A 26,370-nucleotide genomic window follows, 5' to 3' on the forward strand; every position below is an offset into this window, starting at 1 on the left:
TCATGTGTCAGAGGACACTACTGAGAAAATGCGAAGACAACTCACAGAATGAGAGAAAATATTTGTAAATTACATATCTGACAAGGGCCTAGTATCTAGAATATATAAAGAACTCTTACAACTCCACCACAAACAGATAAATAATTCCATTAAAAATGGGCAAAGTCTCTGAATAGACATTTCTCCAACAAAGATACACAAATGGCCAATAAGCACGTAAAAAGACACTCAGCACCATTAGTCATTAGTCATTTGATAGTCATTCTCATCAAAACCACCAGAAACCACTTTATATTCACTAAGATGGCTATAATCAAAAAGGCAGATAACAAGGATTGGCAGCAATGTGGAGAAATCGGAACCCTCATATATTGCTGGTGGGAATGTAAAATGGTGCAGCTACTGTGAAAAATTGGCCATTCCTAAAAATGTTAAACACAGAGTTACCATGTAGCCCAGCAATTCCACTCCAGGTATATATCCAAGAGAACTAAAAGCATATGTTCACACAAAAATTTGTGCATGAATGTTCTTATTAGCATTATTCATAATAGTCAAAAGTGGAAACAACCAAAATTTCTATTAAATGTTGAATGAAAAAACAAAATGCAATACATTAAAACAAGGGGATATTACTTAACCATAAAAATAAATAAAGTGCAGATACATGAAGGAACCTTGAGAACATTACGCTAAGTGAAAGAAGCCAGGCACAAAAGGCCAAAGATTGTTTGATTCCATTGACATGAAATGTCCAGAATAGACAAATCCATAAAGGCTGACAATAGATGAGTGGTTGCTAGGGGCTGGAGGGAAGGGAAAAGAAGGGGTGATGGGCCGGGCGCGGTGGCTCATGCCTGTAATCCCAGCACTTTGGGAGGCTGAGGAGGGTGGATTACAAGGTCAGGAGGTCGAGACCATCCTGGCGAACACAGTGAAACTCCGTCTCTACTAAAGAACGCAAAAAATTAGCCAGGCGTAGTGGCGAGCGCCTGTAGTCCCCACTACTTAGGAGGCTGAGGTAGGAGAATGGCATGAACCCGGGAGGCGGAGCTTGCAGTGAGCCGAGATCGTGCCACTGCACTCCAGCCTGGGCAACAGAGTGAGACTCTGTCTCAAAAAAAAAAAAAAGAAAAAGAAGGGGTGATGGCTAAAAGAAAGAAGGTTTCTTTTTGGGGTGACAAAATTTTTTTTCAAATAAGATAGTGGTGATAGTTGCACAACTTTATGACTATGCTAAACACTACTAGGGTATACGTTTAAAGACTGAATTTTATAATATGTGAATTATACCTCAAAAATAAAAAGAAACAAAAAGAAAAAGATCCCTCTGTCTGCCAGTCGGCCATGCAGAGAATGACGTGGAAGGAGCAATGAGCTGGAGTCTGCCTTGGAAAGCTATGGTTACATCCACCACCACGAAACAACTCAGTGGCTTCAACAATAAAGGCTCTTTATTCACCACATCGCTTGTTCATCTTGCACCACCTGTAGGCTTGCCTCATCGTACCCTAACTCTGGAATGGCAGATGATAAGAGATGACGGTGGTATGGACCCCAGTCACAGCAGTGGAGACAGACAGAAGTGATGGATTAGGATGTGATTTGGCAGTAGAGTCTGCAGAACAGGTACAAAATTTCTCAGAGAATAGCCCATAGATCTAACAAGATTGCTCTAAGGTGTGTTTCCTCAATTATTCAACTAATATTATTTATTGAGTATGTACTATGTGCCAGGTACTTTTTCAGGTGCTGAGGATATAGCAGTGAATAAAACACAACCCTCCCTCCCCCTGTATTCTCATGGACCTCATGTTCTAGTGAATGGGATGGTATTTGTACAGCAACCAAAAGCCAGGGGAATATGCTATTGTAGTCATCATGACTGAACAGCAATACCTGGTTCTCCCTTTCCTTCTAGGCACACAGTAGGATTGCTCTTCCCTGACTCACTGAACTTGGGCATGGACATATGATGCATTCTGGCAGTTAGATATGAGTAGAAGTGACATGTGATACTCTGGGGTGGAAGCTCAAAGCCAGTGCACACCTTGCCACACACTCTTTCCTTTTGCCACCAGCTGTGTCCCAGGGGGAGGATACCATGGAGGCGGGAAGCTGCAGCTGGTCCTCAGTGGACAAATGTTGCAATGAGAAAAGAACATTTATTGCTTTAATCCAGTGAGGGTTTGTTGTTGTTACTACAGCAAAACCTAGCAGACCCTGACTAATGCATGTTCTCTCTCACTTCTTTGCCCTCTGAGAGACATTAACCCAGATTCAATCTTAGTTCATACTTTAGAAAATTAAGCCCAGTGTTTCAGCACAGTAACTCAAACTTAAAACCAAGTGTTTGGAGGCAAATGCCATCAAGAGGGTGCTGTTGCTGTTTTTTACAACCTATTCTGTGTGTGTTTCTCTTTTTTTTTTTTTTTTTGAGACGGGGTCTCGTCATGTTGCCCAGGCTAGTCTTGAACTCCTGGGCTCAAGTGATCCTCCTGCCTTGGCTTCCCAAAGTGTTGAAATTACAGGCATAAGCCACCATGCCTGGCTCACGCCTGTGTGTTTCTCTGACAGCACCAATCACAGACCTACCAGCAGCAAGCTGGTAACACCACCCTTTATGGACATGTCTAATCTTGCCCATCAGACATGCAGTACGTAAAGGAGCATGGCAGACAATGGGTACCCCATCAATGCTGAAGGAGCACCCTGATGATGAACCACCTACCAAGAGGTAGGTTGGTTGGAGTTTACCCACAGAAAAGAGGGAACGTCTTCATGGGGACTGCAGCCTGTATTTCTGCCAACATGGATGTGTGGCAGTGGGTTAAAAATAATAAAAATTTAAAGGCTCTTTTTGCTCAGGAACAAAAATGGCTTTAACAAGACAAATACAGTGGTCAGAAGAAGCCAGGATGTCACACAAGTTTCTAATCATTCTGTTCATGACACTTGAGAATTTCTAGCAAACAGCCCATGCCCTGAAGAGTTCCTGGACAGGTAGAGATGGAGCAGTTCCAGCTTCAGGGCTGGCCCTGGTGCTCTGTCTTTTGTGATTTGTGTCCTAATGGGCCTCTGGCTGGCCCCACGTGCCACCCACAGACACAAGGGAAGACAACAAGGAAGATGAAATCCACTGCAATCTCTCGCGAATCCAACACGCCTTTCCACACAAGATGTTCCAGAACTGCGGCTGTGGCTGGCAGAGCCACTCTGTCCGTACACTGGGCCCAAACATATCTGTGCCCACAATGCTGACTGCAGAGCCGAGCCGGGGCTGGGCCAGGATCCATGCCAGAAGGCACATGGCTGTGGACACCCTCAAAATGTCTCTCTGGCATATCTTCCAATTAAATCTCGCCTGAAGTTCTTGTTTTAATAACTTAATCTAGAATTTACACCTTGCCTCCTCTCCCAGAGGGCTCAAGACAGCACACAATAAAAGCCTAAATACAACAGGACAGTTAAAAATAAAGACGAATGATCAGAAGGTGAGATAATCCTCCAGGAACCTGAGATAAGATGGTTATTGCAGCTGAGCATTGAATTTGGCTCCAACTTTCTGGCAGTCAAGGTTAAAAAGAAAACAGAGGGGCTTATCCAGTTACGATTGCCTGATGGAAGGAAGGAAGTAGATACAAGTTCACGGAGAGAGCACAGCCCATTTCCTGGCACTCAGTTCCACGAGGACCTATCCTGTGGATCTTTATCTCAGGAACACAAACTGAACAACATCCTTCGTAGTAGATGCTGAATCATGCTTCACTTGGCAGCCTCAGCCCCAGAAGTGGGCTCTTGACAAAAGGTGAGGGTGTAATATTAAATTAAATTGCAACTCGGCAAAGATATTTCTTCGAGAAGCCGGCTTAATGGGCCCAGACAGATGGGTTGAAATTGGACATATGGAGGCATGGGGAGAACTCCAGGTGGAGGGAATAATTTAGTCAATAAATATTTACTGAATACTTACTTTGAGCCAGGCCCTCGTGGTGGGTGCTGGGGACACACAGATGGCCACGGCCGTTGAGGAGGTCACAGACAAGAGGGGACCGGCACACAGACAGACAATGACCAGTTCTGTGACCAGAATGAGGGTGAACAGTGTGAGGCGGAAGCACAGGACACAGGCGTCCGTCCAGGCAGCCCATGTGGTCCACAGGCCCCCGGAGGAGATGCTTCTAAGCTGCCTCTCAAAGGTCAAGCAGGGATTTTACATATGAAGATGGCATATTGGGGGTGGAAAGGGGGGTGTTCTGGGTAGAAGGTGAGCAGGCATAGAGGTAACAATAGCTCAGGGTAGCTGAGCACAAGGAACGAGGAAGGGGGTTGTGAGAAATAAGGCTAGGGAGGCAAGCAGGCCAGATCATCAAAGGCCTCCTGAGCTGAGCTAAGGAGTACAGACTTTATCCTTTAGCTGCTGGGGAAAATTTTAAACAGGAGAATGACGTGGTCGGAACTTCAGACGGGTTGCGGCCCTTCTTAGGAGGAGTTGGCCAGGCTAACGGAGGCAGCCCATGGGTAATGGACCAACCAATGGCCCTTGTGGAGTTCCACTGCCCTGCCTAGACCATGGTCTGCATCTGCCTGGGGCCCCAGCCTGGCCATCCAGGGCACCATGGATAACTACGTGTGACAAGACCAGCCTCACTCACTGTTCAGGGCTGATGGCTCCAACAGTGAGGACCCATCACTTGGAGTGTGACCCTTAGCATCCAAAGCCTTTGGCCACTAGGCCACCTGTGAGCAGCCTACCGGGTAGGGTAGACCCTGGTCTCCAGCACTCCCCCCAACCCAGGCCATTACGATGTCTCTTTATTTTCAAATGAGTAGCGTGAAGTGGAGCTTGGACAGGCTTTATGAAGATACCAGTTGTTTCCTGTTTCCTGAAAGTGCCTGCTTTAGGATTGACTCTTTTTCCCCAGAGCAGCTGTAGAGAGAGATAGAAGGTAAGAGTTGAAATTATTTAAAACTCTATGTGTTTGCCTCTTCCAATATCTGTTTCCATAGAAACATAACTGGTAGAACCACCAGGCTCAAAGCCAAGTGTAGTTCCATGATTCCAAATCCCCTGTGTGCTTCCACAGAAGAATGCTAAGACCACAGAAGCTGGAAGAAAGTTCTGAAATATCCCTTTGTCCCAAACGGCCCTTAACTTGATTACTGCCCAAATGGCCAGAAAGCCACAGAAGCTAGAGTGTAGGGAATTCCTGACATAGGCTGCTTGGCATCCTGTGGGGACCAGGATGAGAGAAGACTTCAGGGTATGCAGACAGCCTCAGGATCCTGCCACAGTGGCTGCCCTGTGGTTCTGTGGCTCACCTGGGTGTTCAATATTCAGTGACCTTGAGTGCTGTCTGCCATGTCAGACCATTTCAGAATGGTCAGGTGGAGGCGTAAATGGTGGCCTGCTCTGGAAGGAAGGCTTGGGAAAAATGAACAACCCTCCATCTAGGATCACACCATCTGTATGTACTGAGTTTGCTTTTGGGGAAAATTATCTCAAATTATTTTCCTTAAAAGAAAAAAATCCTGGCTGGGTGTGGTGGCTCACACCTGTAATCCCAGCACTTTGGGAGGCAGAGGCGGGCAGATCACGAGGTCAGGAGTTTGAGACCAGCCTGATCAACATGGTGAAACCCTGTCTCTATTAAAAATACAAAAAATAGCCAGGCATGGTGGCATGCACCTGTAATCTCAACTACTCAGGAGGCTGAGGCAGGAGAATCGCTTCAACCCGGGAGGCAGAGGTTGCAGTGAGCCGAGATTGTGCCTTTGCACTCCAGCTTGGGTAACAGAGCGAGACTCAAAAAAAAAAAAAAAAGAAAGAAAAAAAAAGAAAAAATCCCATATGGAGGTGTGTGCATACACTCACACATACATACTGTCAATTCGTGGTCCTAATCTTACTTGATCTAAAAGCAGCATTTGACGCAGTCATCAAAACTTCCTCCTTGCAACACTTTCTTCATTTGGTTTCCAAGACACCAAACTCATCTGATTTTCTTCCTATCGCTAAGCTCTGCTAGGTCTTCTTTGTCACTTTCCCCCACCTTTCCAGCCTCCAAACATGGGCAGGATCCAGGGTGAGTCCTTGGTCCCCTTCTCTTCTCCATCGCTCCAACTGCTCTTGGAGCCCTCATCCAAGATTGTCATTGCCATCCATAAGCTGACCCCAACTGAGTTCCCATCTCCAGCCCACACCTCTCCCTGAACTTCAGATCCGTATGTCCAACACCTACTCACCGTCACCACAAGTAGAGTAGGTGCTCAAAAAAGAGAGCTATTTTCCTTTTTTCCAAGAATACAAATCATATTTTTAAAACCTTTTTAACATACTTGGCAGGTTTATCTACACCTGCTATATCTGAAATGCAGAAACAGCCAATCTTGCCATCAGACTCTAAAGAAGAGGAAAGGCTGAGATGGGACGCAGGAGCGCTGAGCATAGGGCCAGTTCATGGGACACCTGTCAGTCCTCGCCTCAGTCTGGGGCATTTGTCTCTGGAGCCCTCGCTCTCCCTTTTCAAATTCTCCCATGTGTGAATGGGTCTCTCTTGACCATTTGCCTGGGGACAGCTCTCTCTCCTGTCCCCTCAACAGTGATGGTTCTCTCTCCTGGCATCCCACTGCTTAAAATTCTCCTTCCCTAGCTCATCCTCCTGTGCGCATGGCTGTTTGATCACTCAGTGATTCCCGGGACTCCTGTGGGGACTTCTTCACTTCTCACTGCACCCACTGTCTCTGGATTACTACACTCATTCTCACGACTCTATTCTCAATGCGCTAACTAGCTCCTTCCCCAAAAATCTCTACTCTCTTGTCCTCTGGGACGCTGCATCCCATCTTCTTAGCCCTTTTGCCTAGAAGGCCCTCAGGTGACTCAAACTTATGGCCAGAAATGAATTCCCCACGTTCCCTCCCAAGCCCATTCTCATTCCACACCTGCCTTAATGAAGAGGTTCCCCAGGTACCCCAGGCAGAAATCTGAGCATTGCCCTACCTGCCCCCATACACTACCCCTTAGAGTCAGTCAGTCACCAAGTCTCGTCATGTCTGCTTCCTATATAGCTCTTAAATCCACACCCTTCTCTGTTCACACTGTGATTGCCCTGGCTTAGGTCGCCATCAGCTCTTGCCTGAATTGCTGCAAAAACATCCAGTTATCACTGGGCCTCCAGCCTTGCCCCTCCGTCTGTTCTCACCATGCAGACAGGGCAAAGCTGATCATGTCACTCCCCTGATGAGATATCTTTAATTTTGAAGTTTAAACTCCTCTTCTTAGCACACAGAATCTCTAACAATCTTAGTTCTGCCTGAGTCATCATTTGACCTTCCTCTAATTTCATCAAAGGCATCCTCAGTTTTAGCCATCAAAACTATTTCACAGTGGCTTTTTTAACTTTTTAAGAAAAGAAAAGATACATTGACATGCTTAATGGTGAAAAACTAGATGCTTTTCTTCAAGACTGAGAACAAAGCAAGTATGTCCCCTCTCACCACTCCTATTCAACATTATACTAGAAGTCCCAGCTAATGCAGTAGGTCAAGAAAGGAAAGAAAAAGTATACAGATTGGGAAGGAAGAAATAAAATTGGCTCTGTTTGCAAATGACATGATTGTCTGTATAGAAAGTCCCAAAGAATCAACACAAAAACTCTTGGAACTAATAGGTAATTATAGCAAAGTTTCAGGATATTAGGTTAATATAAAAAGGTCAGTTACTTTCCTATACAGGCACACCTCAAAGATATTGCAGGTTAGATTCCAGAGCACTACAATAAAGTAGATATCTCAATACAGTGCGCCACACAAATTTTTGGTTTCCCAGTGTACAGAAAAGTTATGTTGACACTACACAGCAGTGTATTAAATGTGCAGTAGCATTGTGTCTAATAAACGATGTACATACTTTAATTAAAAATAGTTTATTGTTAAAAAATGCTAATGATCATCTGAGCCTTCAGTGGTGGTAATCTTTTCGTTGGTGGAAGATTTTACCTTCTTATTGACGGCAGCTGACTGACTGGTGTGGTGTCTGCTAAAGGCCGGGGTGGCTGTGGCAATTTCTTAAGATAATAATGGAGTTTGCTGCATTAATTGATTCTTCTTTTCATAAACGATTTCTTAGTATCATGCGATGCTGTTTGATAGCATTTTACCCACAGTAGAACTTCTTTCAAAATTGGAATCAGTCCTCTCAAACCCTGCTGCTGCTTTATCAATGCTGCAGTTCATGGAATATTCTAAGTTCTTTGCTGTCATTTCAACAATGTTCACAGCATCTTCACCTGGAGTAGGTTCCATCTCAAGAAACCACTTTCTTTGCTTATCCATAAGAAGCAACTCCTCGTTCATGAGTTATTTTTTCCTTTTATTTTTAGTTGACGTGTAATAATTGTACATACTTATGGGATACCGACTGATATTTTGGTGTGTGTATAAAATGTGTAATAATTAAATCAGAGTAATTAGCATCCCTATCACCTTGAACATTTATCATTTCTTTATATTGTGAACATTCAAAATCCTCTCTTCTAGCTTTGTGAAAATATACAATAAATTATAATTAACCATATTCATCCTACAGTGCTGCAGAACATGGGAATTCATTCCTCAAGTCTAGCTGTAAATTTGTATTTGTTAACCAACCTCTCCCCATACAGCCCTATCCTCTACTCTTCCCAGCATTCAGTACCCAGAATTCTACCCTCTTCTTCCATGAGCTCAGTTTTTTGTTTTTTTGTTTTTTTTTTTTTTTTGCTTCCAGATATGAGTGAGAACACATGGTATTTATCTGTCTGTGCTTGATTTATTTCACTTAACATAATGTCCTCCAGGCTCATTCACGTTGTTGTGAATGGCAGGATTTCTTTCTTTTTTATGGTTAAATAGTATTCCATTGTGTATATATACAGCACATTTTCTTTATCCATTTGTCTGTTGATGGACATAGAGGTTGATTCCATATCTTAGCAACTGTGAATAATGCAATAAATATAGGGGTGCAAGTATCCTTCTGATACATTGATTTCCTTTCCTTTGGATAAATATCCAGTAGTGGGATTGCTGAATCATATGGTAGTTCTATTTTTAGTTTTCTGAGAAACCCCCACACTATTTTCCATAATTGTTGTACTAATTTACATTCCCACCAACAGTGTATAAGAGTTCTCTTTTTTTCTGCAGCCTTGCCAACATTTGTTACTTTTTGTCTTTTTGATAATAGCAATTCTAACGGGGGTGAGATGATACCTCATTGTGGTTTTGATTTGCATTTCCTTGATGATTAGTGATGGTGAACACTTTTTCCTGTATTTGTTGGCTATCTGAATGTCTTCTTTTGAGAGATATCTATTCTGATCCTTTGTCTTTGTTTTAATCAAATTATTTCATTTTTTTCCTGTTGAGTTCCTTGTATATTCTGGACATTAGTCCCTTGTTGGATAAATAGTTTACAACTATTTTCTCTCATTTTACAGGTTGTCTCTTCACTCTGTTGTTTGTTTCCTTTGCTATGCAGAGGCTTTTCGTTTCATATAGTCCGATTTGTCTATTGTTGTTTTTGTTGTCTGTGCTTTTAAAGTTGTAGCCATAAAATCTTTGCTTAGACCAATGTCTTGAATCATTTCCCCTCTATTTTATTCTAGTAGTTCTATAGCTTCAGGGCTTACATTTAAGTATTTAATCCATTTTGAGTTGATTTTTGTGTATGGTGAGAAAGAGGGGTTGATATGGTTTGGCTCTGTGTCCCCACCCAAATCTCACCTTGAATTGTAATAATCCCCACGTGTCAAGGGTGGGGCCAGGTGGAGATAATTGGATCATGGGGGTGGTTTCCCCTGTACTGTTCTTGTGATAGTAAATAAGTCTCACAAGACCTGATGGTTTCATAAATAGGAGTCCCCCTGCACAAGCTCTCTTGCCTGCCACCATTTAAGATGTGCCTTTGATTCTCCTTTTCCTTCCACCATCATTGTGAAGCCTCTGCAACCATGTGGAACTGTGAGTCTATTAAACCTCTTTCCTTTATAATTTACCCAGTCTCAGGTATATCTTTATTGGCAGTGTGAGAACAGACTAATACAGGGGTCCTAGTTTCATTCTTCTGTATATGAATATCCAGTTTTCACAGCATCATTTATTGAAGAAGATGTCCTTTTCCCAATATATGTTCTTGACACCTTTGTCAAAAATCAGTTGGCTGTAAATACGTGGATTTATTTAGGGGCTTTCTATTCTGTTCCATTGGTCTATGGTCTGTTTTCATACAAATATCATCTATTTTGGTTACAATAGCTTTGTAGTATATTTTGCAGTCAGGTAGTTGAATGCCTCCTGCTTTATTTCTTTTGCTCAGTACTGCCTTGGTTATTCAGGGTCTTTTGTGGTTCCATATGAATTTTCAGATTGTTTTTTCTATTTCTGTGAAGAACGTCATTGACCTTTTGATAGGGATTATGTTGAATCTGTGGACTGCCTGGGGCAGTATGGTCATTTTAACAATATTAATTCTTCTAATCCCTGAACATGAGATGTTTCTGCATTTGTTTGTGTTCTCTTCAATTTCTTTCATTGGTGTTTTGTAGTTTTCATTGCAGAGGTCTTTCACTTCCTTCGTCAAATTTATTCCTAGACATTTTATTTTTTGTAGCTATTATAAATGAAATTGCTTTATTTCTTTTTCAGCTAATTTGTTATTGGTGTATAGAGATACTATTGACTTTTATATCTTGATTTTGTATCCTACAACTTTATTGAATTTATTGATCTGTTCTAGGGTAATTTTGGTGGAGTCTTTAGGTTTTTATAAAATATATAAGATCATATCATCTGCAAAGAGGAACAATTTGACTTCCCCCTTTCCCTTTTGGATGCTCTTTATTTATTTCTCTTGCCTAATTGCTCTGGCTAGGACTTCCAGTACTGTGTTAAAGACGATTAGTGAAAGTGAGCATCCTAGTCTTGTTCCAGTTTCTCCATTCAGTATGATATTAGCTGTGGGTTTGTCATAGATGGCCTTTAGTATGTTGAAATATGTTTCTTCTATACCTAATTTGTTGAGTTTTTTTTTTTTTTGTCATGAAGGGATGTTGAATTTTATAAAATGCTTTTCTGCATTTATTTAATCATATGGTTTTTGTCCTTTATTCTGTTCATGCAATATATTACATTTATTGATTTGCTTATGTTGAATCATTCTTGCATTCCTAGGATAAATCCCACTTGATCATGGTGTATTATCTTTTTGATGTGTTGTTGGATTTGGTTTGCCAATATTTTGTTGAGGATTTTTTTTTTTTTTTTTTTTTTTTTTTTTTTTTTTTGAGACAGAGTCTCACTCTGTTGCCGAGGCTGGAGTGCAATGGTATGATCTCAGCTCACTGCAACCTCTGCCTCCTGAGTTCAAGCGATTCTCCTGCCTCAGCCTCCCAAGCAGCTCGTGTGCCACCAGGCCCAGCTAATTTTTTTTGTATTTTTAGTACAGACGGGGTTTCACCATGTTGGTAAGGCTGGTCTCGAACTCCTGATCTCATGACCCGCCCGCCTCGGCCTTCCAAAGTGCTGGGATTACAGGTGTGAGCCACCATGCCCAGCAAAGATTTTTTCATCTAGATTTTAAAATCTATGTTCATCAGGAATATTGGTCTGTAGTTTTCTTTTTTTATTGTGTTCTTGTCTGGTTTTGGTATCAGGGTAATAATACTGGCCTGGCAGAATGAATAAGGAAGAATTTCCTCCTCTTCAAATTTTTGGAATAGTTTGAGAAGAATTATGTTAGTTCTTTAAAAGTTTGGTAAAATTCAGCAATAAAGCCACCCTGTCCCGGGCTTTTCTTTGTTGGGAGACTTCTTATTACGGATTCAATTCTGTTACTCATTATTGGTCTGTGTAGGTTTTCTATTTCTTTCTGGTCCAGTCTTGGTAGGTTACATGTGTCCAGGAGTTTACCCATTTCCTCTAGGTTTTCCAAATTGTTGGATATAGTTGTTCATAATAGTCTCTAGTGATCCTCTGTATTTCTGTAGTATCAGTTGTTATGCCTCCTTTTTGTTTCTGATTTTCTTTACTTTCATTTTCTTTTATTCCTTGTTTAGTCTAGCTAGTGGTTTATTGATTTTGTTTATCTTCTCAAAAAAAAAAAAGTTCTCATTTCCTTCATCCTTTGTATTTTTTAAGTCTCTATTTCATTTAATCCTGCTCTGATATTTATATTTCTTTCCTTCTGTTAATTTTGAATTTATTTTGTTCTTGATTTTCCGGTTCCTTGAGGTGCATCATTAGGTTATTTGAAATTTTCCTACTTTTTTGATGTGGGTGTTTATTGCTATATGTTTCCCTCTTTGCACTACTTTTGCTGTATCTCATAGGTTTTGGTATGCTGTGTTTCCATTTTCATTTGTTTTAAGAAATATTCAAATTCCTTTCTTAATTTCTTCATTGACCTAATGGTTGTTTAGGAGTATGTTGTCTAATTTCCATGTTTTTGTACAGTTTCCAATGTTCCTTTTGTTATTGATTTCTAATTTTATTCCATTGTGATTTAAGAGATGCTTGACATGATTTTGATTTAAAAAAATTTGTTGAGACTTGTTTTGTGGCCTAACATATGGTCTGTCCTAGAGAATGTTCCACATGTTAAGAAAAAGGTGTATTATGTTGCTGTTGGATGAAACATTCTATAACTGTCTGTTAGGTCCATTTGGTCTACAGTGTACATTAATTCTGACACTTCTTTGTTGAATTTCTGTCTAGATTATCTGTCCAATGCTCAAAAGTGTTAATGTCCCAACTATTATTATATTGGGGTCTACCTCTTTCTTTAGCTTTAATAGTTTTTTTTTTACATATCTGGGTGCTCTGGCATGGGGTGCATATATATTCACAATTGTTATATCTGCTTGATGAATTGATCCCTTTATCATTATGTCATGTCCTCCTTTGTCTCTTTTTGTGTTTCTGACTTAAAGTATATTTTGTCTGATATTTGTATAGCTAATTCTGCATGCTTTTGGTTTCCATTTGTGTGGAATATTTTTATCCATTCCTTCACTTTCAATCTATTTATATCTTTTTCAGGAAAAGTGAGATTCTTATAGGCAGTGTATAGTTGGCTTTTTTTTTTTTTTTAAATCCATTCATCCAGTCTATGTCTTTTAATTGTGGTATTTAAACCATTTACATTCAAGGTTGTTATTGACAGGTGCAGATTTACTCCTGTCATTTTGTTAATTGTTTTCTGATTGTGTTGTATATCCATTGTTCCTTTATTCCTCTTTTATTATTTACCTTTGTTATTTGGTGGTTTTCAATACTGCTAACATTTCATTTCTTTCTCTTTCTTATTTGTGTCTCTTCTCTACCAGTGAGTTTTATCCTTTCGTGTGTTTTCATGAAGGCAGATACCATCCTTTCACTTCCAGATGTAGGAATCCCTTAAGCATTTCTTGTAGGGATGGTCTAGTGATGATGAATTTCCCATTTTTGCTTATCTGGGAAATGGCTTTATTCAAATTTAGAAATTCTTTCTTTTGCTTGATCTAGTCTATTTTTGAAGCTCTCAATTGTGTTTTTTAATTTCATTCATTGAATTCTTCAGTTCCAGGATTTCTGTTTGGTTCCTTTCTTAACGATATCTATCTCTGTGCTGAATTTCACATTCAGATCTCAAATTGTTTTCCCAACTTCTTTGTGTTTGTCCATCTGTGTTGCCTTGTATCTCACTGAGTTTCCTTAAGATCATCATTTTGAATTTCTTTTCTGGCATTTCATAGATTTCCTTTCTTTGGAATATGTTATTGGAGAATTACTGTGTTCATTTGGAGGTATCATGTTTGTTTTTTCACATTTCTTGTATCCTGACATTGATATCTGCACATCTGGTATAACAGTTGCTTCTTCCAATTTTATGAATTGGCTTTCATAGGGAAATAATTTTTCCTTACATGTGTCTATAGTGTTGGCTGGATAGGGTACTTTGGCTTTGATTCTGAATGGGCTTAGTAGTGTAGTCTCTGTATGATTTCTTTGGCTGTAATCAACATCAGTGATGGCTGTGAATTTCTCAGTAGCTTAGGCTGCAATTATTATTGGAGGCTATGTTGAGGTTTTACTGGAGATAAGGACACCAGGCAAGCTGGTCCTGGGGCCAGTCCCGGGTGGCATGTAGGGGCACTGGGTGTTCCAGTCCTCAGGTCCCCAGGTATTGTGTGTGTACATCAGTGGTGTCAATGGTGGGCCTATGTGGGATGGTCCCTGGGCCCCTAGGCAGCATGCATAGGCACCTGTGGTGGCAGAAGAGGGGGCTGGCCAGTCCTAAGGCCACCAAGTAGTGATAATGGTTGGGTAGGTAGTGCTGGAAGGCTGGAAAGGCCAGTCCTAGGGCCCCTATGACGTGTTCATGGATGCCAGTAATGGGCAGGGTGGACTAATCCTCAGATTCCCAGATAGCATATGTGAGTGGTGATGGCAGCAGGCAGGGTGGACCTGTCCTCAGGTCCATGGACAGTGTGCATGGATGCTGGTTATGGTGAGTGGGACAGACTGGTCCTCAAGATCCCTGAAGTTGTCTGCAGGTGTATGGGGGTCCTGCTGCTGGAGAGGGAGGGGTTGTCAGCATCCCCAGGCAGGCAATTCTCAGGCTCTGGTGAGAGCATGCTTTGGGTCCCTTTGTCCTGGGAGTAGCCTTCCTGGTGTGGTACATTGATATTCTCTGGGGTATAAAACACTGTGTGGGCTAGAGTCCTGGGGACCCAGCTGTGCCACAGGTTCTGGCTGGTGTCATAATGCTGCAGCCCTCTGGGTGGATGTGGGAGAATGTCGGTTGGGCTTCAGTATGTATAGATGCAGGGGCTTTTAGGCCCTAGAGCAGGATGTATTCTGGTGGGTGCTGGGCTCTCAAAATGGTGTCCTGATGCAGCATCTTGGGTTTCAGGGGTGTGTGTGAATGGGACCCAGAGTGAAATCCTCCTGGAAAATGCAGTTGTATGGACTCCAGGCAGCTCTCTATACTAAGTTAATGGCCTGTGAGTGCTGAGGAGCACTCCTGTGGCTAGTCTTTTAGGCATCTGTGATGGGAATGTGGACCACTGAAGATCTCTTTTCCCCACAGTGGAGAGTTCCTCCTGGCTCTGAGCTGATCCTGATCTCTCTTAGATGCTCTATTTGATGTATCTTGTTAAAGTTTTATCATGAGATTGCAGCAATTCAGGTTACATCTTCAGGCTCCACTTCTAATTCAAATTATCTTGCTATTTCCACCACATCTGCAGTTACTTCCTCCACTAAGGTCTTGAAATCCTAAAAGTCATTCCATGAAAGTTGGAATAAATGTCTTCCAAACTCCTGTTAATGTTGACATTTTGACCTCCTCCCATGAATCTCAGATGCTCTTGATGGCATCTAGAATGGTGAATCCTTTCCTGAAGGTTTTCAATGTACTTTGCCCAGATCCATCAGAGAAATCACTATCTATGGCACCTATAGTCTTATGAGATGTATTTCTTAAATAGTAAGACTTGAAAGTCAAAATCATTCCTTGATCCATGGACTGCAGAATGGATATTGCGTTAACAGGCATGAAAACAACATTCATCTTCTTTTACATCTCCATCACAGCTCTTGGGTAATCAGGTGATATGGTTTGGCTGTGTCTCCACCCAAATCTCACCTTGAATTGTAATCCCCGTAATCCCCACATGTCAAGGGTGGGACCAGGTGGAGGTAAGTGGATCACGGTAGGGGGCGGCGGAATTCCCCCATGCTGTTCTCATGATAGTAAGTTCTCACCAGACCTAATAATTTTATAAGCATCTGGCATTTCCCCTTCTTGCACTCACTCCATCTTGCCACCCTGTGAAGAAGGTGCCTACTTCTCTTTTGCCTTCTGCTATGATTGAAAGTTTCCTGAGGCCTTCCCAGCAATGCAGAACTGTGAGTCAATTAAACCTCCTTCTTTTATAAATTAGCCAGTCTCGGGTATTTCTTCATAGCAGTGTGGGAATGGACTAATACAGCAGGTACATTATCAATGAGCAATAATATTTTGAAAAGAATATTTTAATTATTTATTTCTGAACAGTAGGTCTCAAAAGTAGACTTACAATTATTCAGGAAACCAAGCTGTAACAGATGTGCTGTCCTCCAGGTTTTGTTGTTCCATTTATAGAGCACAGGCAGAGTAGATTTAGCACAATTCTTCAGGGCCCTAGGATTTTTGAAATAGGAAGTGGGTACTGGCTTCAACTTAAAGTTACTAGCTGCATTAGCTCTTAACAAGAGAGTCAGCCTTTCCTCTGAAACTTTGAAGCCAGGCACTGACTTCTCTTCTGTGGCTATGAAAGACCTAGATGGCATCTTCTTCCAGCATAAGCCTGTTTCATCTCCACTGAAAATGTGTTGTTTCGTGTAGCCACTTTCATCAAGGATCTCAGCTATATCTTCTAGATAACTTTCCGTAGCTTCTGTATCAGCACTTGCTGCTTCATCTTGCACTTTTTATGTTATAGAGATGACTTCTTTCCTTTTAAATCTCATGAACCAACCTCGGTTAGCTTTTAATTTTTCTTCTGCAACTTCCTCACCTCTGTCAGCCTTCATGGAATTGAAGAGCTCTAGTTCACTGAGATTTGATCAGGCTTTGACTTAAGGGAATGCTGTGGCTGGTTTGATCTTTTATCCAGGTCACTCAAACATTCTCCATATCAGCCATAAGGCTGTTTGCTTTCTTATCATTCATGTGTTCACTGAAATAGCACTTTTAATTCCCTTCAAGAATTTTTCCCTTGCATTCAAAACCTGACTCTTGAGTGCACTTGGCCTACCTTTTGGCTTATTTCTGCTTTCAACCTGCCTTCCTCATTAAGCTTGATCATTTCAAGATTTTGGTTTGAAGTGAGAGATGTGTGACTCTTGCTTTTACTTGAACACTTAGAGACAACTGCAGGGTTATTAACTGACCTAATTTCAATATTGTTGTGCCTTAGAGAATAGAGAGGGCAAGAAGAGGAAGAGAGATGGAGGAACAGTGGGCAGAACAGTCAGAATTCACAGAACATTTAACCAATTAAGTTTGCCATCTTATCTGGGCATGGTTTGTGGTACCCCAAAACAATTACAATAGTAACAGGAATGACCACTGATCACAGATCACCATAATAGATAAAATGATAATAAAAAGATTGAAATGTTATGAAAATTATCAACATGTCATACCGAGACACAAAGTGAGTAAATGCTATCAGAAAAATGGTGCTTATAGATTTGCTCAATGTAAGGTTGCCATACATTTCAATTTGTAAAAGATATAAAATCTGCAAAGTGCAATAAAGTGAGGTATGCCTGGACCAGAAATGAGCAATCGAAATTTGAAATTAAAAACACAATCCCATTTACATTAGCACCCAAATGAAATGAAATAGGTGTAAATCTAACAAATTAGGTAAAACTTCTATATGAGGAAATCCACAATACTATAATGAAAGACAGTAAAAAAAAGATCTAAATAAGTGGAGAAATATTTCACATTCATAGATCAGAAGACTCAATACTGGTAAGATGTCAATACTTCCCAACTTGATCTATACATTCAATGTAATCCCAATAAAAATCCCAGCACATTATTTTGTGGATATCAACAAACAAATTCCAAAGTTTACATGAGTAGCAAAAGACCCAGAAGAGCTCACATGACACTGAAGAATAAAGTGGAAGTGACATTCCCTGACTTCAAGGCTTACTATAAAGCTATACTAATCAAGATAGTGTGGGATTGATGAAATAATAGCCAGATCAATGTAACCGAACAGGGAGCTCAGAAATACACCCACACAAATACAGCCAACTGATCTATGACAAAGATGCAAAGGTAATACAATGGAGAAAAGATGGTCTTTTCAGCAAACGGTGCTGGAACAACTGGACAACATGCAAAAGGAGTCTAGACATAGACCTTACACCTTTCATAAAATTTTACTCAAAATGGGTCACAGGCCTAAATGTTACATGTAAAACCATAAAATGTAATAGAAAAAAATCTAAGTAACTTTGTGTTTGGCAATGAGTGTTTTGATACATTGAAAGTATGATCCATGAAAGAAAAAAGCAATAAGCTCAATTTCATTAAAATTTAAAACTCCTGCTCTGAAAAAGACAATGTAAGAGAATAAAAAGACAAACTGGGCCAGGCGCGGTGGCTCAAGCCTGTAATCCCAGCACTTTGGGAGGCCGAGACGGGCGGATCACGAGGTCAGGAGATCGAGACCATCCTGGCTAATATGGTGAAACCCCGTCTCTACTAAAAAATACAAAAAAAAAAAAAAAAAAAAAAAAAAAAAAAAGACAAACTGAGAGAAAATATTTATGAAACACTATCTAATAAAGGACTTGCATCCAAAATATACAAGGACCTCTTAAAATTCAACAATAAGAAAACAACCTATTTAAAAAGTGGGCAAAAGATCTGAACAGTCTTTTCACTAGATGGCAAATAAGCATATGAAAAGATGCTCAACATCATATGTCACTGGGGAATTGCAAATTGTAACAATGAGATACCAGTACACACCTATTAGAAAGACTAAAATCCAAAACACTGACAACACCAAATGCTGGCAAGGATGTGGAGCAACAGGAACTCCCATTCATTGCTGTACCATTTTGCAAACCCATCGATGGGTTTGCAAAATGGTACAGCCACTTTGGAAGACAGTTTGGTAGTTTCTTACAAAACTAAACATCCTCTTACCACATAATCAGAACTTGCACTCCTAGGTATTTATCCAAATGAATTGAAAATTTATGTCCACACAAAAACTCACACATGAAAGTTTGTAGCAGCCTTATGTATAATTGCTAAAATGTAGAAGCAACTAAGATGCCCTTCAATGGGTGAATGAATAAACAAACTGTGGTACATCCAGGAAATAGGATATTACTCAGTGATAAAAAGAAATGAGCTACCAGGAAATAAGATATTATTCAGTGATAAAAGGAAGTGAGCTATCAAGCCACAAAAATATATGTAGAAACCTTAAACGCATATTACTAAATGAAAGAAGCCAGGCTAAAAAGGCTACATACTCTATGATTCTAACTATATGACATTCTGGAAAAGAAAAAACTATGGATCAGTGGTTGTAAAGAATTAGTAAAGCACAGAGGATATTTAGAACAGTGAATCTACTCTGTATGATATTGTAATGGTGACTACGTGACATGCATTTGGCAAAGCCCGTAGAACAGTGAACCCTAATGTAAACTAGGGACTGTGGTGAAGAGTAATGCATCAATATTGGTTGATCATTTGAAAAAATGTACCAGACAATGCAAGATGTTAATAACAGGTGAAATTGTGGGGGTGGATGGAGGGTACATGGGAACTCTTTGTACTTACGTTAACCTTTTCTGTAAACCTAAAACTACCCTAAGAAATAAAGTCTATTAAGTAAGTATAAATAAAATTTAAAAATTAAATACATCTGCTGGGCATGGTGACTCATTCCTGTCATTACAGCACTTTGGAAGGCCAGGGCAGGTGGAACAGCTGAGCCCAGGAATTGGAGACCAGTCTAGGCAACATGATGAAACTCCGTCTTTACAAAAAATACAAAAATTAACGGGGTGTGGTGGCGCATGCCTGTAGTCCCAGCTACTCGGGAGGCTGAGGTGGGGGGATCACCTGAGTCAGGGGAGGTACAGTGAGCTGTGATCTTGCCATTGCACTCCAGTCTGGGCAAGAGAGTGAGATCCTGTCTCAAAACAAAACAAAACAGACAAACAAACAAACAAACAAACAAAAAACCACCACCACCACCAACAAAACCCACACCATACTTTCTGAAGAGTAGATATAATGTATATGTACGATTTGAAGAACAGAATTGCCAGAACCTTACAGGACCTGTGTGCCTGTCTCAATCATATCCTCCTATCCTGCCCACGAAGAGGTAACCACAATCTTGAATTCTGTGTTAGCAATTGCCTTCTTCTTTTTTTAAAAAATGGTTTTGCTACCTACGTATGCATCCTTAAACAATATTCTGTTCAGTTTCTCCAGCGTTTGAACTTGAAGCATATGAAAGCCTGTTTTGGGTATTCATGCGTGACTTGCTGTTTTTGCTCATTGCTGTGTTGTTGAGGTGCCTCCAAAGTGATATGTGTGGCTGTGGCTCATTCATTCCCACAGCCGTACAGTCTTCCTTTCTTTGAAAATACCATAATGCACATATCCATTCTATTCCTGCGGGCCATTTAGGATGCTCCCAGTTTTTGGCTGTTACGAACAGTGCTGCTGTGAACACCCAGGCTTGGGTCTCCTTGGGCATATGTGTGAGACTTTCCCTAGGGATGTGTCCTAGTGGAATGGCTGGGCTGTGGGGCATGTGCATCTTTGACATGATTCACGTTAAATAGTTTTCCAAGTGGTTGGGCCAATGTACACCGGAGTAGCACTGTGTGTTGTGTTCCCTGCCTGTGTCCTCTTAGCACTCGGTTCAGTGGACACACTGCCTGCTCTCCAAATGCAGCGGCCTCTGCCTGAGTGTCCCTCCCAGCTCCCACACCTGCTCAGGCCTCCCTGGCTTTCAGCTGAAAAGCCTTCTTTGACCCTATGAGGCCAGATGGTCATCCCTCCTTGGACTCCACAGCATCCTGTACCATGGTGGTTGGAAATTAGCCACTGTCTCCCTAACTGCTCTAAGGGGTCCTTGAAGGAAGGGCCACATCTCATTTACTCCTGTATCTCTGGAGTTCAGCATGGGGGCCCAATGCATAGCTGGTGGAAAAGGTGAGAGTGAGGCTGGAATCAGTTTGGGGCATGAGGAGGCTGTAGGGTGCTGAGCCACAGCCGGAGGCTCGGCAGTGGCAGGGGCGTCATGGAGTCAGGCTCCAGGACCACAGCCACACAGTTAGCCTGCTCTGAGAGAGGCTGCGTGCAGCCCCTGAAAGAAGAAAGAGGCAGTGAAACCAGAAGTCAGAACCTCTGTCCCCCACCTCAGGGACCCTTTCCACCCGTATGTGGAGTTGGATGGCAACACAGTTGAAAGTAGACCACCTGGGGTGGAATCCAGGCTCCGCCACTCACTGGCTGCATGACCTGGGCCAGTCACTGAAGGTCTCTGTGCCTCCGTTCCCTTATCTATAAAATGGGGGCAAAAATGTCTCCTGCCTCACAGGATTATAATAAAGATTAAATTAAATGAGTTCATATTTGTAAAGCATTTAGAACAGTACCTGGCACACGACAAGTGCTACAGAAACACTTACGACATAGAAATGGCCGGGCACGGTGGTTCACACCTGTAATCCCAGCACTTTGGGAGGCTGAGGTGGGTGGATCACTTGAGGCCAGGAGTTTGAGACCAACCTGGACAACATGGTGAAAGCCCGTCTCTACTAAAAATACAAAATTTAGTCAGGTGTGGTGGTGCACGCCTGTAGTCCCAGCTGCTTAGGAGGTTGAGGCATGAGAATCACTTGAACCTGGGAGATGGAGGTTGCAGTGAGCCAAGCTCATGCCACTGCACTCCAGCCTGTGTAACAGAGTGCGACTCTGTCTCCAAATAAAAATAAAATCAATCAATCAATCAATATTTATCAATCAATATCAGAAATGAATAAGGGTGGGGGGCTGGGTTGCCCCCAGTAGGCCTCCAGGGGACTTTTACTCCAAGGACCCGTGAGTACAGTCTCCCAGGATGAATTACTTCCATGGGTCCTTCCTGTTATTCTCAAGCCCTGGGTTCTGTTTATTTCCCTCTCACTGCTTTCACAGTCGACAGCGATCTGAAGTGACAGGGTTATTTGTCTGCAGGTTTAGTCTGCTCCCCTACTTGCCTGCAGGCTGCCATGAGGCTGTGGCTGCCATGGCTACCTGTGTCTTCCCATGGAAGATGCCGGCCGTGGGGTGCTGGGTGGGCTGTGTGGGGGCTGGCTGAGCCATGGCCCTGTTCTAGAGAAGCTCAGCAGAGACTTCTGACTTGCTGGGAGTCCTGACCGGGGAATGTTTGGGATGCTGGGGGAGGAAGTGAGGCAGAGTAGGTTCTCAACTCCAGCGGAGCCAGTGAACACAGGGACACCTCTCCATAGGAGGTAACACTGGTGCTGAAGCTGAAGTCATCTACTTGGCAGAGAAGATTCTGGAAGGGGACACAGCATGAACAAAGGCTAGGACGTGTACCATATTGCAAGGCCCACGCCTGGAATCCTCAGATGCTCAGAGTCCAGAGCACACAAGGGTGTCTGAAGTAGGTAAGGGGGAGGGAGGGATGGGTCACAAAGGTCTTTCATCACCTCTCCCCCAAGCCTAGGCTTTCTGTTTGGAGGTCCTGGACAAAACAGCCCCTTGAAGGAGACTTTAGGATACCTCAGCCCCTGGGCATGTTGTTCAACTACCCTGTTGTGTCTGACAGAGGAGGGTCTGAGAGAAACCAACAGCTTGGTGCTGTTTGGTAGAAAAACGACAATAAACAGGGCTGTGGGTGGACAGATCAAAGGGTTCTGTTACCATAGCAACAGAGGGACAGGCCAACCCTAAAATAAAAGAAGAAAAGTAGGCACCCACCAGAAAAGGTTCTGAGAGAAATCTCAGCACACCCCGGAGGGAGACACAGGAACAACCTATCTGGGCCTTGCCTTGGACAATCTGGGTGGCCCTGAGCCCTGGATAGCACCTTTCCAGGTTCAGTTTCCTTATCTACACAGAAAGACACTTCTGCAGCACCCTGGGACTCCTTAGTTTGAGAACCAGAGCCTTGGAAAGTCTGAAATGTGCTAGGGTTCCATGCACAGAGCCATTGATAGCCACAGTGCTTATTACAGAATAGAAGGCAGGTAAGAGCCATAATAGCAAATCATCAGCTAGACACATCAGACTGCACAGGTGTACCTTGTCTAAACGGTCCAGTAGGACAGGCATCCCCATTTCCAGAGTCTACTGACTCTGGCACTGTCAGTGTCTCCCTAACACACCTGGAGCCTTGGGAAACCCCAGTGAATACTCAGTTCCCACCTTCATCTAGAATAGAGGCGGCAGCCATTCAGCCTCCCCAGCCCACTGTTGGGCTCCACACTGAGCCACTGTGTCTCGTTCTGTCCACCTGGCCCAGCTCCAGGCCTTCCACAAACTCTGCCTGACTCACCCTGCTCTTATTCGTTGATCTCTCCTGGGCCCTCAGTCTGCCCATTATTCTACTTTTTTCTCCTCATCTGTAGAAGGGGAGAACATCCCTGCCCTACTCACTTCCCAGATCTGTGGCCAATGAACAAAGATTTAAGAAAGCCTGCAAAACCGCTAAGAGCTGCCCAGGTGTTGAAAGGCAAGGTTAGGTACTGGGTGAGAGGGTAGTTAGTGCTACTGTCACTAACCTGCTGGGTAACCTTGGGTAAGTTATACAGCCTCTCTGGGTTTCTGATTCGTCATCAGTAAAATGACGAAGGACAGCATCTACTTCCTAGAATTGCTGTGAGGATTAAATGAGTTACCACATGATGCCAGCTATCATCATCATCATCGCTCTTATTATCATCATTGCTTGTTATTATCACCGCCACAGGCTCTCCCTAGCTCAGGGGCCCAGTTAGCCAATGATAGCTCTTCCTAGTTTGACATCCTGTCCAGATTTCTAAATTCTGGTGGTGGCCGGGGAATTCTCTTGGGATGAAGTGGGACCCACCCAGCTGTTCTGTTGCCCAACTTGCAGGATGAATGGTGACCAGGTGTCCCCCCATCCAAAAGTAACCTGTCTGCTCGAGTGGACTCAGTTCCTGCCCCCTTGGCTCGTGGGCACAGCCAGTGTTGGGTCCGTCCTCCTTGCTAGTTCTGGTTGTATCTGTCTGGAGTCCCGCTTCCTCTCAGGAATATGTGGAAGGTGGTCAGGTGGAGGGACATATTTCTCCACCTGTTTCATAAATGGCATTCTCTGCTGCTGCTCTGAATGCATAACTTCTTACCGAGCTGAGTAAACCCTCTGTCTCGAGATAAATGAGGCTGAGCATCTTATTGTCTATAAAACCTTCTTGTCTAGAAGGATAAAAGGTTCTGCCCCCAATGCATAGAATGACCATTTCTGGTTTAGTTTAAGAATTCACACTAAATTCCACAAAAAGATTTCTCTAATAAAGCAGTGAGAGAAACAGATTCTTTTTCTCAGTAGAATTTGCTACACTGTACAGAAATCCTACCAAATAGCACACCCCACTGAAGCTCAGCTGTACCCCGCAAAGACAGTCTAACTATTTTAAATGAAAGTCAACAAAACTACAACCTCCAAAGGGACTCAAACTTCCCTAATCTGGAGAATCCTAGAAAGACCAGTGCGAGTTCAGGGCAAGGCTGACTGCAAGACATCTAAAAAGTATATTTAACAGTACTTTTATGTGAGGTTCTTGATTTTAACAACAAATATCTGACATCAAATGTGTGAAAAGAAATATACTGCTCATCACTTTGAAAATAATATCGTACCTAGAAGGAGCTTTCAGAATGTTTACTCCCTAGCAGCACTTTTTAGGAGATTTACTTTAGAATTGGGATAAATACGCAATGCCATTTCTCAAGTGATGGATCGTATAAATGAAGGCTTCTACAATGTATGAGAATATACTCTTTTAAAAAGCCCAATATTTCTCCTTCATTCTGCGTGTATTAATAGTAAAATCAACTTCTTTCACAACATCTTATATTTGGCCTCCCTGGAATAACATGTCTCAGATGGAAGGAAATGGAACTGATGAAGTGTTCCCAGTGGGGTACTGGGCAGTCTGGGTGCTGTGCAGCCTCACTGTCCTCATGTGCCAGGGGCTGCATCTGCAGGCTTCCCTCCTGCCGGCATGGAGGGCTTACCTCCATGCTGTACTTCTCCACTGTCCTCCGCAGGGGGTCCACGGCCTGCCAGCAGATCAGGATACACAGGTCAATCAGCAGCATGCCGCCCACAATCACAAGCAGTTTCTGGTCCTTGATGATCTATAGAGCGGGAAGGAGCGGAGGGGAGCCAATTGAGAGATAGCTTCCCATGCAGCAACTAGGGGCCCAGGTCAGGGGAGGAACCTGCATCATGAACCCCCCAGCTGGAGAGTCTCCTGCGATTCCCCATCACCCACAGGATAAATCCAGCCAAGCTCCTCTGCGTGACATCCAAGGCCTTTCACAAGCTTGACCTTATCACTCCCCAAACACATGTGTATTTTGTTGAAGTTTGGCCACTCCTAGTCCCTGGTCGAGCTGTGATTTTCACCCTCCAGGTCTTTGTAGGTGCTAGTTCTTTTGTCTGGAACACCCTATTCTTTCTATTTGGCAAACTTCTAATAATCCTTAAACACCTCGATCAATTGTCACCTCCTCCATGAAGCCCTCTCTAACTCCTGCAGCACAACTAATTACTCCACAGCACTTTGTTCACATACTTAATTATCAGGAGGAACCACAGTAGTAACAACAATAAGAAGAATAGCTAACATTTAATGAACACTTACTCTGTGCCTGCCTCTAGGTTGATGGTCTCAGAGGCAGTGTCTCATAGAAAGTCAAATATTGTTATTCTTATTTTATGGATGAGCAAACTGAGGCTTAGAGGGGGCTAAGTAACTTGCTCAATGTAATAAACTTAATAAGCAATGAAGCCTGGATTTGGACCGAGCTCTCTTTTCTCCAGAATTCACATCCTCAAACATTTACAGCTCCAATCAGAAGCTATAAGTTGTATACACATCTTCCCTCCTCAGTAAACTGGGGAGCCCTAGACAGAAAGAAAGCCCATTTTATTTGTGTTTCCTCAGCACCTAACAGGGCCTGGCACGCAGTAGCTACTTAAAAGTCTGATGAATTGAATTGACATGAAAGAACATAAAAAGAAGAAATATAACTCCCATTCCTCTTTGCAGCCTGGGATATTTTTATTACTCTGTGAGACTCCTAGCCCACTTTACGTCTGTTTGATAGGGATCAGCCGGGGGATAAATATTTTCGGTGCCAAAGCTGACCTGTATTTCATTCACTTCATGTTTATATATCCCCTCACTCTCCAGAAAAGCTAATGTGATGAAGTAGTTCTGGGAAAGACTCATGGAAAAACAAACAAAATTCAGGCAGAAGCTTAAGAAATATCACCAGGTTTGGTTTTTAACGATTACAGCCATTTTTAAAGGAGAAATAAAAACCCGAGGGGCCTTTATGTTACCGAATGTAAAAAGAACACGAGGAAAGTGTTGGCTCAGTGACTGCCAAGGAGATCAAATCCAGCAAAACCGCTTTACCTGGGGGCAGGGCAGCAGCAAAGCCCGCTCTGAGATTTTCAAGGATATGGTGAACTGCTGGTGCTTTGCAGAAACCCAGCTTAACTCTCACCCTCTGGGGAACTAGGCAACTACCTG

The 26,370-nt window shown here is 42.5% G+C and overlaps 1 protein-coding gene across 1 annotated transcript in view; it reads right to left on the bottom strand.

Annotated features, from left to right (window-relative positions):
- The window catches only part of GABBR2 (gamma-aminobutyric acid type B receptor subunit 2), a 420,626-nt gene that overhangs the window by 50,934 nt on the left and 343,322 nt on the right, over positions 1–26,370 (bottom strand). Inside the window, exon 13 of the mRNA XM_010357632.2 lies at positions 24,842–24,964. Coding sequence (XP_010355934.2) covers positions 24,842–24,964 — 123 coding nt within the window. The remainder of the gene's footprint in view (positions 1–24,841; positions 24,965–26,370) is intronic.

The sequence above is a fragment of the Rhinopithecus roxellana genome, chromosome 16 (genome assembly GCF_007565055.1).
Source record: "Rhinopithecus roxellana isolate Shanxi Qingling chromosome 16, ASM756505v1, whole genome shotgun sequence".
NCBI classification, from domain to species: Eukaryota; Metazoa; Chordata; class Mammalia; order Primates; family Cercopithecidae; genus Rhinopithecus; species Rhinopithecus roxellana.